Here is a 17,081-nt window from a genome sequence, read left to right as displayed (position 1 = left end):
TTTTTCTGTAGTTCAAGTTATAAACTGACCAATCAGATGCCTCAATAAAAGTAGGCGGAGCCTGCTGCTCCCCACGTTTAATGTTCATAACATTTTGGCTACGTCTGAATTCACTTTAAACAACTAAAATCTTTACAGTGTAGGACTATCTAGTCCCCGAGAATTAACAACAATTCAGACTCTGTGCTCATTATTCATTTATATAAACCAAATATGGCGTCACAGATTAAGAACTTTATAAGTATGAACATTTTATAAAGACTGTTTATGAATCTACTGGGTTCTGATGATGAAAACTGAGTTGGTTTATAAAGAAAATAAATAAAAATACTTTTTTTCACAAAATTGTTCAAACGCAATGCATTGTGGTCTATATGCGCCAATCTAGTGATTTTTGCAGACTCCACTATGTATGTAGCACGATGTGGTTATTAGTGAAGGAATTTGGACATAGCCTTTGTACCGCCCACTTTCAGGTGGTAGGGGTGTGGCCTTCCAATAAGCTCACTCCTGATTGGCAGAAGTGGTTGCCATAGAGATTTTGACTCAGAGCGACTCGTTCCAATTACTACTTACTGATGATGTCTGGCTCAAACATGGCGACTTGATTTGGGTGAAGCTGGAAGTAAATCACTTTTTATGGATGATGTCACACTCAGTCCAGTTCTCATAGACAGTCGATGGTTCACTCAAAGGAATGTTGACGGTTTAAAAATATGAAAATAACAAACCCCTACCCCCAACCAGAAAAAATTGTCATTTATAGTGCTGGTCCAGATTAAAAATGATTAGTGTTTCTGCATTGAACAGTTTTCACGTGGGATTCGATCTCAGGGGTTTCTGATTACAAGGTCTATCGATTATGCCGCTGCGCCATTTAATGGATGGTAGAAATGTTTTACGTTCAAACTCCCTTTTAACACCGACTGTCTCTATAATGACGACATTAAACCATTTATTATATAATTTATTGAAAAATAGACCTAAGTCATGATATCACCACCACCGTGTTCTTGCAGTTGGTGTGTTTAAATGTAACCAGAATCAATCGACTTTCTTGAGTTAACTGATGTTTATAACCAGACTGAGATCAGGGAATCCTAATCCCAAAAGATTTAACCTTAATGGTATAGAATAACTTTTTTTGTCGAAGAAGCTTTGGCAGTTTCTATCTGTGACATTTTTAAAGATATATATATTTTTATGTGATACACTTCAGACCTGAACAGATCTTTGTCCTCGTTAAACAAACAACTCTGGTTTGGTAATCCCACTTATCAGTTTTTACAGCTCCACTCACTCCTGACCCTCAGACAGATAGACTTCTTTTTCTATCCACTCAAGAATTTTGATGCTGCATTTGGTCAACTTGATTAAATATAAAAAGTGTTTCAGTGGTTTTAAAATCCAATTCTTGAGACACAACAAAGCATCCGTTTGTGTCGTATTTCCCTGAATGCAGCCGCCTGTGTAATGCCCATCCAACCCTGAGGACCATCGACATGTTCCATTTTCGTGGCCCCTCCCACATCGGGGACCGCCTGGTGCTGAAAGCCATCGTGAACAACTCCTTCAAGCACAGGTCAGGCTCCAGCTCACCCTAATGATGCTGAAAACAGGCTGTTCTCCCTCTAAACCTTCCGTCTGGACGGTGTTGCAGCATGGAGGTCGGCGTCTGCGCCGAGGCCTACCAGGGCAGAGAGCCTCAGCGACATATAAACAGCGCCTTCATGACATTCGAGGTGCTGGACAATGAAAGAAAACCTCGCACGCTGCCGCGGATACGACCTGAGCCTGTGGTGAGCTCACTAAGATAGTCCTCTGCCTCTTAAAGCTCTGCAAAGTTTTGCATTTTTCATATCAGATGAGCTGTTTAAAGATGATAGCAGGTTTCCCTGTGTTTTTCAGGATGGAAAAAGACGTTATAAAGAAGCTATAGCCAGAAAGAAGATCCGCCTTGATAGGTTAGCATTTCCTGCTGAAAACTTTTGTTTAGTCAGCAATCATGATTTAACCCGACTTTACACACCAGAGATAACCTTAGTGTGTAGTTCACCCTGGATGACCCTCAAGTCCAGGAGTCCCCAAACTACGGCCTGAGGGCCGGTTCCGGCCCACTTCCACATTTGGCCCGGCCCCTGAACAACATCAGAGACACATGACTTTTTTTCCTCAATCTGGCTTTGAGATTGTTTGCTAACACTGCTAGTAAAATGGTGTTCTGCTAACAGAAAACACTGTTAGCGTCAATCGTAGACAGAACTGCTATCACAAAACCCTTTTTCTGTTAGCCTACAAACTGACCCCGGCTCCACATCAGTGAAGATACAAGTTACGTGGCCCTCACAAGAAGAAGTCTGGGACCCGAGCACTGAAGACCCAACCGTCCACGTCCCTTCACGGACTCGGACAACCTTAAAACCTGTCTTGGGTTTTATTAATTTTGAAATAATGTTTAAATACTAAAACATCGTTTTGACTGAAGGTTTGGTCAGGTCGTGCCTGGAGTTGACCTCTGCTGTCTTTCATTTTAGAAAATATATTATTTCCTGCAAGCAAACTCAGGTGTCCCTGTCTGTGCCCTGGGATCCCAGCAACCAGGTAGGACTGAAGCCGACAGAAGGAAAGCGGCGTCTGGCGCGTGCATTCAGGAGGCTGTTTGTCTTTCAGATGTACCTGAGCTACAACAACGTGTCGGCGCTGAAGCTCATGGACACCAGAAACAACTGGGTGTTGACATCAGAGAAGAATAAGGTCAGTTCCTTTGCAATGAGGAAGGAAGCGAGTCGCTGCCTCGGTTTCTCTTCTGATCTGATCGTTTTCTGACTGAAGACATTTCAGCTTCTGCTGAGAAAAATACAAGGATCATTAGCAGCCTCCCTTCTCAGCTCAGCCTTTCAGAGGACTCACACCTGACGTGCACACGTCGGCACCTGAAGTGAAGCCTATTTATAGAAAGCGGTGCTGCATTCGCAGGTCAGGCTGTACACACTGGAGGAAAACCACATGCTGTGCTTCAAAGTGGAGATGTACGTCAGCGTTCCAGCAGAGCAGTCGTTCCACCTTCTGTCAGACCTGACGAGGAGAAAGGAGTGGGACCGCCATTATGAGTCAGTAACATGCACACGCTCAGCATCATGGCAGCACGGGCAGAACGGATTTTCTCTTATTTCACAGTCCTGTCAAAAGAGCAAATTAACATGACAGATTAACCAACAAAAATGAACAAAACTCAGATAAAAAAGAGCGAAAAGGTCTATCCAGACTGCTGTCAGAAGACTGAACTTCATGTCTTACATTTCTACAACTTGTGAAAGTCCTGAGTGCTTTTGTGGAAAATCAAGATCAGTTTTAACAGGACTGTAAACGTCAAACTGTACATGCATTTTTTCTCAACATGTTAAATCCAGCCACTAGGGGCGCTGTATGGCCTGTAGGGGCCACCTGCCCCGCCCTCGTCACCCCGTTTGACCATCTGAGCGGCTGCCACATGCCCCTCCCCCATCCAGTCAAAGCTGCATGGGACAAATTCATTTAAGAAAAAAAACATTTTTTCCCAAATGGCTGCTCTTCTGTTGGTTTATCTCCATGGCAACCATTTCATTTTTTGGTCGCCTCGGGGTTCCGAACATGATTATTTAATTTTTAGAGGAATCTGAAAAAGTATTTTTTTGGATTACCTTGGTAACAGAGGTTTCTGTAAACCTCACCCACATTCCTTAGATGTTTATACTGTATGTCATATTATTTTGTCCGGCTGAGCCAAAGATTCATGGATTACATTAATTGCAATATATCATAGCAAGGGATTGACACTTTAGCGAGCTCGCCACGCTAACGCTAACATTTTTTCCCAAGAAACTTTCCACTGATCCTTAAGGAATTAGGAAGCGACAATTTGAAATTGCTTAGAGGAGTTTAAATGTAGAAGGTACCAAAGGTTATTTTTTTTAATTCAGGACGGCAGCCTCATCCTAAGGTCATAGGTCAAATAAACCTTGGCAGTCGTTGAAATTTCGTGAAGATTGTTGAAACAAAAGTATTTTTTTTCACACATTGCGGGAAAACATGAAATTTCATACTTTCCACAAAATAGCCGCCCAGCCATAGGACCTGTGGCCATCCCATAATAATTTAAAAACACTGTTTGGATATTTAAGACACGGTAGTTTTGGTTTTGTTCGTGGATTGTTTTTTGTTTTTTTGTTGTTGTTTGAGCCTCGTTCATTTTTTTAATGGTTCCTCCAGCTGTGATGTCATCATTTTTGCCCAAAATTTCTCTTGGATGGTACTAGATGAGTGCAATGAGCTTTTGAGTTTGTAGCGAGGGTGAAATCTTTGTTCAAAGATACAATAAGAATTATGAAAAAAAAATTCTCTTTCAGTTCAGGACAAAAAGAGTTAAAAAAGTAAAATGTATTATTCCAAATGTCACATGTGCTTGATGAGTCACTAGTAAACATTACTCATATTTGGAGTCTATGAGTCCTAATCTCCTTTTACAGTTCAGTCTGAATGCCGTCTGGGTTGAACTCTCTGTTTTGTATTTTCTTGTAGTTCAGGTGAGGATACAAACAGTATCAGAGTATAGAATAAAAGTCCTGTTTTTACCCTCATCGTGTCTTTAAACATTCTGACTGAATGATGTCACTCCCTGGGGGTTGATGGGGGTTTGTGGTTGATAACTTGTCTGCAGACAGTGTGAGGTGATCATCCAGGCAGATGAAGAAGATACTCTTTATCGCGTCGTCACGCCCTCCGTCAGTAAAGGGGACAAAGGGAAGGACTTTATCTTGCTGGCATCTCGAAGGAAACCTTGTGATTCCAGGTGTTGTAAAAGGACGTTTTCACCTTTTTTAGCTATTTAAAAAAACCTATGTACATGTTATATTTTCCTCACTTTGGATTCAACAGTTTTATTTACTAACATTTAACGTCTGAGTCAAATGTTTCGGCGTTTCCTGAACTCAGAGAGCTGTCTTGTCCTGTCCTTATCAGGGACCCGTATCTGATCGCGCTGCGTTCGGTCACGCTACCCACCCACCCCCCCAGCGAGGACTACACGAGGGGCGAGGTGCAGTGTGCCGGCTTCACCATCAGGGAGGAGTCCGGCTCCGTCACCAAGGTTGGCACGTAGCATGCGTTACGCACAATTGCCCCCAGTCGCCTAGGTCGCCATCTGCTGGAAGGGGTGCAAAATGACAATGACTATATATTAGTATTATTTTTTTGTCACACAGTTTGACGCATCACTCATTTCATGTAAAAAAAAAAATGTAAAAGTCATATTTAAAAACTATTAGAAGTGGATGTACTCCACATGTCAAAGTCAAGGCCCGGGGGCCGGATCCGGCCCTCCAGGTGATTCTATCCGGCCCTCCAGATCATTTTATTTTATTGTTATTAATGACCTGATGTTATCTTGAGCTCATTTCTAACTTGTATAATTTTGACAAAATATATTTTTATGGAGAGTAAAATATTGAAAGTTATTTAAGGTTTAAGTTGATTTATTCTGGAATAATATTCCTGCCTTTTTATTATTTATAATTATGTTAAAAAGTTACAGTTTTAAAGTTTTAAAAATTGGCATTCTGCAGCTTTATGGACTATTTTAGCATTTACTAAGATTTTTTAGGCTATTTTGGAGTTAAGCTAATATTCCAGCTACATGCTAGCAGTTTTGGCTAATCTAAGTTTTTTTTGTTTGTTTGTTTTTTAGGATAATTTGGCATTTAGCAAATATTTTTGCTGCCTATCAGCTTCAGTGATTTCAGCTATCAACGTCAGCGTTTTTAGCTATCAATTTCAGCATCTTCAGCGGAAAATTCATTTTACAGCATTCACACTAGCATTATCATAGGTAATGTTATATATTTAGTTCATAATTTTGAAAAGTTACAGTTTTAATGTTTTAAAAATGTAGTTTTAGTGTTCAATAAATGTTTATCCTGTTCGGCCTGTTTTGGATTTTGGATCCTTGTGATTGATTTTGACTGTCCTGATGTAATCGGTAACTCTAAAAGAAGGAAACACAGGCTCACAAGGAGAGATCTGTCTGTTTTACTTGTATAAAATTGATAATAAATTGACTCCCCCCTGCATTTTGTTAGAAAAAGACGAATTTAAGTGGTGTTCTTGTGGTTTTTATTTTTCCAACACCTTTAACAGTTGGAATCCCCCTACTTTCCCGTCAAATGTTGGCTAAATAGTGGCACAGTCAGTTTACGCGCATGCCTACAAATGCATCCCAGTTCAAGCGCTAGCTGAGATGTTCAAATAAAATACCCTGCAGGGGGCGCCAAATTCGTTTTCCGCCCAGGGCCGCGCCTGCTCGCCGCATCAGCTGTGCACGTGTTTGTGAGGGTTGCTTCCTCACTCGCCTCGTCTCCGTTTCAGCTCACCTACTACAACCAGGCCACTCCGGGCGTCCTGCCGTACATCTCCACAGACATCGCCGGCCTCTCTTCTGGCTTTTATTGCACGTTTTCCGCCTGCAGCCGCTTCCTGGAGAGCAGCAAGGACGCTCGGGTCGTGGACCCTGCTGCCTCAAAGGAAGAAAAGTCACAACAGGAGGAATGACTGACCGTCTGAGTGTCGTCTTCATATTGTTCACCGCCCAGGAGCTCCTCGGCTCCAGCAGGAGCCAGTTTGAGGATTTGTTTTGTTGTTAGTTTTTGCAGAGATTATTGAGCAAGAGTGCACAATGAAGCACGAGTCCGCACAAGATGTTAAGCCTCTTACTGATCCAATAATACGTCAGGAATAATTCTTTAGAATTTTTTGCTAAATAAATCATATTTAAACAGATTTTTTATCATGTTTTCAACGGCAGCGCCAGTGTTTTTAGTGTAAAGCTGTGATTAATAAACTGTTTGATTTGTATTTAATTTGATGTTGTTGCATTAAAAAAGAAGCCAGTATTTACGTTAATTTTGTTGCTTTTTTAGAGATTTTTTTCTTGTACACAAACATGATTATGAACATCAAATCAAAAATTAAAGTAAATGAAGACTGATGCTGTCGTCTTCGCTGACCTCCGTCCCTCAAGCGCTCGCCGCATTCTTCCCATTCCTGAGGCATTAAAGGAAAACAGAGGCGGCGTTTGCATCCCGCTGTGAGGACTGCAGGAGCAGCAGAGGAGCATGAAGGAGTCTGCAGTGAAACTACATCACAACCCGTCTGTGCTTTCAGACTTTTGTTCTTCAGCCGATGCTTCTTTCCAGACTTACTAAACAAAACTCCAACACGGCAGCGAAGCTTTCACAGTCCTCAGAGTGAACGTTGCGTGCTGGCAGACACGATCAGTTTTGTAGTCGGGGTAAATAAATCTGCACACAGCATCCCTGGATTAGCTGCGTCATGTTCAGTGAGCGGCGCTACACTTCCCTCGTTTACGTCCAGACACGTCCACAGATGGTGTTTTCTTTCTTTCTGCTCTCCTGCTCAGAGCAAACCTCCATGTGAACCTCCTGTGGTTTGGATGGAGGGTTCCAACCCATGAGTTGAATGAATCTGTGATCTGTCTCTGTCTGCTCGACTTAAAGTTTAGTCACATCTATCCTTACGGGTGGATTCGGACGTCAAATCTGTGGGGGTCACGAAAAATCAATATTATGGAGAGAAAATGTTCATACTCATTTGGTCTACGGGCATGCTGCGGGCTTATACAACATGCAAGAGTAAGAGGGAAGTCGGTGAAACTTCTTCTTGTGAGGGCCACATAACTTTCTTCACTGATGTGGGGCCGGGTCGATCTGTAGGCTAACAGAGAAAGTGTTTTCTGTTAGCATCAATCACAGACAGAACGGCTAACAGTGTTTTCTGAAAAACTGCTTTTCTCCTTCAGAATCTGCTGTAATTACGTGTTAACGGTTGAAAACTTACAGTATGTTAAAGATTTTGTGTTTAAGCGTCTCTGGTGACGCCTTAGTTTTTTTCATTTATTTATTAGGGATCTCCATTAGTTACAACTATTCTTCCTGGGGTCCAGACATTCACAAACCTTTTACATTTCAAATCAAATCAAACTTTATTCATAAAACCGGTTCTCATACTGTGAGGAACTTAAAGCGCTTTATATTCAAAAACAAAAGATACACGGTAGAAGCCCAACCCCCCCCCATAACACATACACCTATGACCCCACACACAATGAATACTTAAAAAGAAAAATCTAAAACATATAAAATAAACTTAAGGCTCTGCTGGGAGGAGATGGCATGGAGGATTCTACCCGGAGCCAGCTCGGTCACCATGGCGCCCACCCGGACCGGGACAGCTACGGTCTGCAGTGCAGGACTCCAGCCGCCCCGCAAGGGCGAGAACCACGGCAGCGACCCCAAACCAAGCAGACAAGCCCTGATATGGTAGATCCACAGGAAACACTGGGGGTAAAACCATAGTAAGATAGTAAAATGAAATACATAAATGTATTTAAAACAAATAAATAGCATTGAAATTAAGATTTAGTACATAAAATATTAAATAAATCCATAAAATAGAAAAAAATAAAATAAATGAATAAAAACTAATTTAATAAATAGGCAGATATATCAACTAAAAGCAGAATTAAAAAGGTAGATCTTGAGCCTCTTCTTAAAAACCTGTACAGTCTCTGCGACTCTCCATCAGGCCATTCCAGAGGAGAGGACCATAATGGTAGACCGAAGCTTCACCATGTGTTTTGGTCCTCACCTTAGGAACCACTAGCAGGCCGGTGCCGGAAGACCTCAGGGTCCGCAAGGGTTCACACTTGAAAAGAAGATCATTGAGATAAGAAGGCCCAAGACCATTTGTAAAAACATAAAACATGTAAAAAACATGTAAAAACATAAAACATGTAAAAAACATGTAAAAACATTTGTAAACCATTAAAAGAATCTTCAAATCAATCCTGAAACGCACAGGGAGCCAATGCAGCGATTTTAAAACTGGAGTAATGTGTTCCCGCCCCCTGGTCCTCGTCAGAACTCGTGTCACTGAGTTCTGTAGAAGCTGTAGATTTACATGCAAGTACTAACATGTAAATATTCAAAATAAGTAACAAACAATGTTTACAAAAATCTAAAAGGGTTAATGCACCATAAGACATTAACAGCAGTTTATATTATAATCAACTATTCTAAATCTTTGTATTGTAGATTTGATAATCTGAGAGAAAACTAAAACAACATTAAACATATTATAAAGTACTGTGCCTTTTATTAAAAAAAAAGTGCTTGTACTTGATTTGAAACTTTTTTCCTGTAATCATTCAATCACTGATGATTGTTTGTTTCTGTTCTGTGTTCATCTGGGAAAAGAAATTCCAACCGGAAAAATAAACTTTGATTTGATTTTAATTAAAAGACTCTGATCATCTTCTGGTCTGTTTTCAAAGCATCCCAGTGATCTTCTATGTGTACTCTCTCCCCCTCCAGCTTACAGCCCCTCACACCCCAACATAACATTAGGGGAGCAACAAAAATAGCAGCAACATCATTTCTATCCAGCCGTACAGTTTGATCCAGATTCCAGCTCAGACCAGGAAAACAAAGACGTTCATGGATCTGTTTGTCTGCAGGTGGATGCATCAGAATGGGGCGGAGCTTGTAGCACGCCGCTGTACGTTCTACATCACATCTACAAGCTTTTTCCAACGTCATTCTTTGTACACTACTGATAAAACGTAATTTAAATAAAAAAAAAAATCACATTTTATGCTTAATTTTCTTTGCATGTCAACCTCATCAGAAAAATGCCACAAGAACATGTTAAAACACAGTTTTCACCATTTGGTTAATCTGAAATGAAGATTTTTCTTATCTTTGTCCATCAGTACGTTAACAGTTTGGGAGATTTGTCAAACATCTGTTACCATAGTAACACTAACGGAGTTGCTGATGTAAACTTATTTACAAAGACGACACCTGAGGGCAAAAGTGGGTTTATTCATGATTCTGTTCTATTCAACCTGATGGCTAAGAGATAAAGAATTTATTATCACTAAGTTTGGTAACAGAAAAAGAAACAGACTGAGAATGAAAATGAAACGGTTTCCTTTAGAAATCCTGCTGCTTTGTTGGCTCCAGACGGAACTTTTCAGGAGTTTTCTGTTGATACCATTATGAATAAAGCTGCATGTGCACCACAACACAGCTGTGATGTCAGCATGCAGCACAGAAGAAAAGGCCTGAGGTCTGATGCTGGTTATGTTTGTGTTTGGACATGTTTCTGACAAACTGTGGTTTATTTGTTTGGTTGTTTCAGTTCAGATTTTGTCTGATTTCTTTGCAAATGTGGTTCTGAAATGTCATGTTGGGTAGGGGTGGATATTGAGAGCCGGTTCTTCTATGTGTGTTTGTTATGTGTTTTTAATCTTTGTTTGTACTGTTTCGTTTGGTTCCTACTCTGTCATTTGTTATTATTTCTTGAAATGGAGGACTCTCTTGAAAACAAGATGTTGCGTATCTAGGGGTTTATCCTCCCACTCTAGTTTAAATTGTAAATAAATTAATGTATGTATGGATGTAACCTTTATTTAACCAGATAAAAACCTGTTGAGATCAGGATCTCTTTTTTAAGGGTGACCTGGCCAAGAGGTCGGCACCACACGTCTCATAAATAAGTTGTAATTACAAATAAACAAAGGTATGACTAGAATATTTACAATAGAAAATTTGAAATGTAGGTACACTAAAGTGAGAGTGATTTTTTAGATAATATAAGTCACAATGTAAACAGTAGTTTGGAGAGTGCAAAGGTTATATGCAGCTTGACATTTATGAAGTACAGTATTAGTACGGTGCAATCTTATTTTACAGTGAAGCATTACAAACATGAGCAGTTTTGTAGTGATTCTTTTTCTTTGTTACACCAAAATAATCTGAATAAACCCAATGAAGCGAGATTAGAAAATAACAATAACAGGGCTCCTGTAGAGTTTATCAAGCACAAAAATATTCTACTTGATTCCAAATTTATATATATTTAACATTTTTTCTTATAATAAAATGTGACCTAATTTTGTTTCTAAATTTTAGTTAAAATCTCACCAATTCAACCCCAGAAACGCTCAACCAGTCCTGCGCATGCGCGGTTGATGTAAACAATTTGAACACGTGACCAAACCCGGAAGTTGATCGTAATTTACTGAGAGCTTCACTTAAATGAAACAACATTCGAAACCAAGTCGTTTATAATTTTACCGACTCCGTGGTCAGCATGAGTGACGGATGTGGCAGGAAGTTGATGACCTCAACAAGAAAAAAGATCCGGAAGTTCAGCTCTCTGCGCGGTGAGTTTTCAAGTCCTCGCGTGCGTCTGTCCGCGAGCTCCCTGCATTCAGTCAAAAAGCCGTTTCTCTTTCGGCCGATAGGCCGGGAGGTTCAGCCGGGAGACTTCTGGGACGTGGTGGTGGTGACCGCGGTGGACGGCGGCCAGAAAGATGCGTACGAGGCGCAGATCCGCGAGAAGATCCACCGGGGAGAACTTCCTCTCGGAACCACCTACAGGGTCTTCTCTGACCCTCCCGGACCCAAAATCGGTGAGGCAAACAGACGGCATCATAGTTTCGGGTCTAACCCTTCATCTCCACTTTTTTATTCTCAGAAAAATGGTTTAAATAAAGTTTTATTTTGAAGGGAACGGCGGCTCCACCCTTCACGCGCTGCAGCAGCTGAGCTCCATGTATGGAGAAGCTCTGAGGAGACTGAAGGTCATCCTCATCCACGCTGGTGGGTTTGAAACTCCAGTAGTTCAATGCATTTCACACTAAATGTTGATTAATTTTTTTTCTTTTTTCAATTTAACTGTTTGGTTAAAAAAAATAAAACTTTAGTTTTTCAAAATAAAAGTTTTGTGATAAAATGTTTTAATAAAGCTACACAATGAAGCAGATATTTATAATAATTAGTTATCATAATGTTACAAAAACAAATGTTTCCAGTGTCTTTATAGTCTTTTCAAAACAAATATGACATAATGTAATTTTGAAATAACATTTTATATTTTATTTTATTCATTTTATTTATTTATTTTATTGATTTCATTCGTTTACATTTCTCTGCTCCCACACTCGTGAATCAACCAAGTCAGGAGTCTGCAACCTGCAGCTCCAGATCCACATGAGGCTCTTTTATCTCCATGGTGGATCCTCGGCCAAACATAAATAAGTCATGGAGACTGCTGACCCAGCCATGTCGACCGTCTGAGTCAGCAGCTCCTGATAATGACTGTCTAACCAAAACTACCAAAAGAAAACAAATAAGCAAAGACCGCAAACTAAGACTACCAAACCACAAACTAAAATAACAAAACCCAGCAGTATACAAAGGACAAAACGGAAAAAAGAACAAAAAAAAGAACAACAATTTTTCAAAGTAAGGATTACTTAATTGGCATTTATTTAATTTAGATCAGTTAAATGTATAAACTGATGAGGTTCACATAGATGATAAACTATGAAGGTTTTTACATCCTGTTGACCTGAAGTCAACGTCTTGTTTGTTCAACTCTACCTCCAAAATGAACAGATTTATATGCAAAACTTGGAAAAAAGTTTGAAATTTATGAGTTAAAAGCACATATTATCTTATGCTGAACAACATTAGTTACTAGATGTCCAGAGCTGCAATGAAATGATCTAGTTTGGCACAAAACATCTTTTATTTTGAAATTGAAAAAAAGTTATTTTTATATTTTTGCTTTTGTTTTGAGAAAAAATAGAAAAAAAATCATATTTATTATTTAAAAAAAAAAAGGTACTGAATGCAAATCCAAATTTCTTAAAGGCTAAAGTAATACTCTGCGGCTTCTTTTCTCTTCTGCAGTTTCTTTCTTAGCTTAGTGTGTAATTTAAAACTGAAAAAATAAAGCAAATTCCACTATCATTTTGATAAATGTGATCATTTGAGGCGGCTTCTCTTGACTTACCTCCAATAATGTTAGTGTGAATGCTTTTAGCTGAAAATAGTCGCTGAAGATGCTGAAGCTTTTTGCTGAAAATGGTGACGCAATTTACTTTAAGTGCTGAAGAGGTTGGAAAAAATGCAAAAGCTATTTGTAAAATGTTAAAGTTACTAAAAGACTGGAAATTTTGTCAGAGAACTATGAAAGAGCGCTGAAGTTAACCTACATTTCTGAAAAATTTGTAGTAAAAATGCTTAAAAATCCCTAATAAATGCCAATTTTACAAGAAATATTTAATATGTTGCTTGAATGTGATCTACACTCCAAATTAGCCCAAATAACCTCAGTAGATGCTAAATTAGCTCAAATAAGCTAGCTCGTAGCTTAAATACTAGCTAAACTCCAACATAGCCAAAAATTCCTCCGTAAATTAAATATACCAAAAACGTTAGCATGTAGCTAAAATAGAAGCTAAACTCTGAATTAGCCAATAAAAGCTTCAGAACATAACAAATTAGCCAAAAACGTTAGCACGTTGCTAAAATATTAGCTAAACTCCGAAGTTTGTTGCTAATCTTCTTAAAATGTTGAAATCTGAAGACTTTCTCATTCATTTCCTGTGGGGCAGATTTTGTTTAAGATTTCAAAAACGATAAAGTTTAGGAATAACAAAGAAATACAAGCAGTAATGTCCTGATTAGTCGAATCATCGTGGCCGCTCTATTCATCATACTCTGTTAAAACCTAAATAAATATATCTTCATTTGAATATTTCATGTACTCAACGCAGAAACATTAAACTCCGTGTATCTTTTCAGCCTCGATGTTTTTCCGTCTCCCTCAGGTGGCTTCAGTCAGCGTCTGCCCAGCGCCAGCGCTCTGGGGAAGATCTTCATGGCCGTTCCTCTGGGTGACCCTCTCTACCAGATGCTGGAGCTCAAACTGGCCATGTACGTGGACTTTCCCTCCAACATGAAGCCCGGCGTTCTGGTGACCTGTGCGGATGACATCGAGCTGTACAGCGTGGCGGAGGGGGAGGAGCTCCGGTTCGATAAACCCGGCTTCACAGCCTTGGCTCACCCCTCGCCGCTCTCTGTGGGGACGACCCACGGCGTGTTCGTGCTGGACCGACGGGACGCCTCCTCTCCGTCTGAGATGGAGACCGTTAGCTGTCGGCGTTTTCTCCACAAGCCGAGCATCAGAAAGATGCAGGACAGCGGCGCCGTTTGCGAGCGGAAGAGCGCGGCGCTTCCCGTCTCGGAGGCGGAGTTTGTGTACACAGACAGCGCGTACTATGTTGACTTCGACACCGCAGACGTTCTGCTGAAGCTGCTGGAAGAGCTGGAGCCTCTGAGCTGCGAGATCGACGCGTACGGAGACTTCCTCCAGGCCCTGGGCCCCGAGGCCACCGTGGAGTACACCAGCAACACCGCCAACGTGACCACGGAGGAGGCCGGGCTGGTCGGCGTCCGCCAAAAGATTTTCAGTCGTCTTCAGGGGACGCCACTGAACGCCATCCTCCTCAACAACTCCAAGTTTTATCACATCGGAACCACGTCGGAGCTCCTCTTTCACCTGACCAAGGATGAGGAGCTGAGGAGCCAGCTGGGCCTCCTGTCGTCTGCCTTCAGCGTCCACCTGGACCAGAGTTCTTCTGGATCCTGTGGCTCCGCCTCCTCTGGCTCCTGTGTCATGCACAGTGCTCTCCATCCCAGTTGCATTGTGGGTTCTGGCTCAGTGGTGGAGTACTCCAGACTGGAGGCCGGCGTCTCCGTCGGCCGGGGCTCCATCGTCAGCAGCTGCTGGGCCGGTCCGGGCCTCTCGGTTCCCGACGGCGTCTTCGTGCACTCGCTGTGTGTGAACCACCAGAACCAAACCGGGTTCGTCACCGTCTTTTTTGGGATCGACGACAGCTTGAAGCGTTCTGTGCACGCTGCTGGCGGCACGGCGGAGCTGCGGTTGTGCGGGACCCGCCTGTCGGAGTGCCTGTCCCTCTGGGACGTGGACGGGGAGCTGCTCCGGTTCTCCGGGGATCCCTCCAGCTGCAGCCTGTGGAACGCTCGTCTGTTTCCGCTGTGCTCCGATCAGCAGAGCTCCTTCTCCACGTCTCTGGAGATGCTGCAGGCTCTCCTCAGAAGATCTGGAAGTCCTCTTCCTGTGAAAACACGTCTGCTGTCCATGCAGGAGTGTCTGCAGCTCAAGAGTCTGCAGGAGATGCTGACGTTCAGGAAAGAACTGCAGGACGAGATCGTGCAGAAGAAATCCAGCTAGAACACGTTTAGGTCATGCATGAACTCTAGTGTCACCAGAGCCACTTTGGAAAAATGAATCATTTATTTGACATTTTTAGAGATGTTTTTATGTGGAAAATCAGGATTAAGTAAAAACAAATGTCTGTTTGGTTTCAAACATTTTATCTGTAATGATTTTTATTTTTGCAAATTTTGGGATTTGAGAGTTTTTAAATATCTGGTTTGAAATCATTTTATTCTGTACGTCTAAGTGAAAAATGTGATGCTGGAAGTTTTTTTTCACCAATAATCTGAAGTAAAATACAATTCTCAATTCAACATGTTGTTCAGGTTTGCAAAAAATACATTTTGCAGTTTAGATTTCAGTTTAAAAAGTTACAGTAAAAATTTTAATTATGGGTGAAAAAACACTTCCATACTTACTCAAAGTTCTGTTTCAAATACAAGTAAAAGTTTCTGCAGACATGTTTGTTTTCATACATGTATGGACAAAATAGTTTCATTATTTTCAATAGAACTCACACTTTAAAGCTGAAAAAGGGACGATAAATAAAAACGTAATGATGTTCTATTCTTTTCAGTCTCTTTGGCTTTTTTTAGTTTCTCTTTCAGTGTTCAGATAGAATAAATAAAGATCTACCAGGAAACAGGAGTCCTCAAAGAAAAAACTGGAATGATCAAAACGGATGCGGTTACAGTTTCCTCCTTAATCCAGCTTTTGTGGGTCGGTTATCCTCGTTTATTTCTTTCTGGGGTCCCTTGGCCTCCCCAGCCTTTTTTCATATTCCTCCATCTGACAGCTGCTGACGCCCCAAACTTTTCTCCTTTTATTTCCTTGCTGGTGACTCCGCCCACTTGCCCCAGAATTCACATAATTCGACACAATATTCAACTCAATATTTGTATAGAAAAAACAGTTTCTATTGTGTTAGGCCAACAGTATTATTCAAACCAGTGAGGATTCTATTTATATCAGTGTTTATTTTATCCACTGGATCCCTTTGTGGCAACGCTACACCCCCCCCCCGTAGGTGTCCAGGGAAAAACACCAAAGTATTTTTTAAGACTGACCACATACAGATGTAACCAGCTGCATGAATTACACTCTTTACAATATATTTATATTGGTCACTGAAGATGCTAGTGCTGAAGGTTGAAGATACTGGAATTGATAGCTGAAATCACTGAAGCTAATAGCTGAAAACGCTGAAGTTGATAGCCAGCTAAAATATCAACTAAATGCCAAATTAGCCTAATAAAAAAACGTAGGTTAGCCAAATAGCTAGCATGTAGCTGAAATTTTTAGCTAAAATTCAAAACAGTCTAACAAAAAGAAAATAGTCCAAAAAGCTAGATTAATACCAATTTTTAAAACTAACTTTTTAACATAATTCTGAATAATAAAAATGCAGGAATATTATTCCAGAATAAATCAACTCAAACCTTAAATAACTTTCAATATTTTACTCTACCGAAAAATATATTTTGTCAAAATCATACAAGTTAGAAATGAGCTCAAGATAACATCGGGTCATTAATAATAAATGATCTGGAGGGCCGGATAGAATGACCCGGAGGGCCGGATCCGGCCCCCGGGCCGTACTTTGACACATGAATTACTCAAATGCAAAAGCAAATGTAATTTTTTTTTTCATAGCTGGACATAAATTCCGGCGTTAACTATTTATTTACTGTGATTTATTGCACGGTGCTGCAGTGGTTAGAGCTCCCGGTGAAATGTTCTGGTTCTGTGTGCAGCTTGTGCACAGACGGGTTTGACCTCTTGACCTTCACTGTCTGAGCTGAACCCATGTCTATTGTCTCCACTCCAGCAGCTTCTACACCCCAGAGGAGGACCAGTTGTCATAGTTGGGGGGCATTCCAGTTTGGGATGGGGGGGGGTTATTTTTAACCTACAGACATGACACCCCCCCCCCC

At 40.9% G+C, this 17,081-nt stretch overlaps 2 protein-coding genes across 3 annotated transcripts in view; both read left to right on the top strand.

The window, feature by feature from the left end:
- The window catches only part of acot11b (acyl-CoA thioesterase 11b), a 13,194-nt gene extending 6,271 nt beyond the window's left edge, over positions 1–6,923 (top strand). For both annotated transcript variants that reach the window (XM_024258788.2, XM_024258789.2), the window contains 9 exons: positions 1,463–1,582; positions 1,661–1,799; positions 1,909–1,964; positions 2,535–2,601; positions 2,671–2,754; positions 2,977–3,110; positions 4,697–4,828; positions 4,999–5,125; positions 6,400–6,923. In XM_024258788.2, coding sequence (XP_024114556.1) covers positions 1,463–1,582; positions 1,661–1,799; positions 1,909–1,964; positions 2,535–2,601; positions 2,671–2,754; positions 2,977–3,110; positions 4,697–4,828; positions 4,999–5,125; positions 6,400–6,582 — 1,042 coding nt within the window. In that variant the 3' untranslated portion in view covers positions 6,583–6,923. The remainder of the gene's footprint in view (positions 1–1,462; positions 1,583–1,660; positions 1,800–1,908; positions 1,965–2,534; positions 2,602–2,670; positions 2,755–2,976; positions 3,111–4,696; positions 4,829–4,998; positions 5,126–6,399) is intronic.
- A 4,146-nt stretch (positions 6,924–11,069) lies between these two features.
- Positions 11,070–15,714, top strand: fpgt (fucose-1-phosphate guanylyltransferase). The gene is made up of 4 exons (XM_024258787.2): positions 11,070–11,278; positions 11,360–11,527; positions 11,625–11,717; positions 13,736–15,714. Exons 1-4 carry the CDS (start codon positions 11,206–11,208, stop codon positions 15,160–15,162), a joined length of 1,761 nt encoding a protein of 586 aa, XP_024114555.1. The 5' UTR covers positions 11,070–11,205; the 3' UTR covers positions 15,163–15,714.
- Positions 15,715–17,081: the final 1,367 nt, after the last annotated feature.

The sequence above is a fragment of the Oryzias melastigma genome, linkage group LG4 (assembly GCF_002922805.2).
Source record: "Oryzias melastigma strain HK-1 linkage group LG4, ASM292280v2, whole genome shotgun sequence".
Classification (NCBI taxonomy): Eukaryota; Metazoa; Chordata; class Actinopteri; order Beloniformes; family Adrianichthyidae; genus Oryzias; species Oryzias melastigma.
The sequence above is the reverse complement of the archived record's forward strand: the minus strand, read 5'-3'. Positions and strand labels throughout refer to the sequence as shown.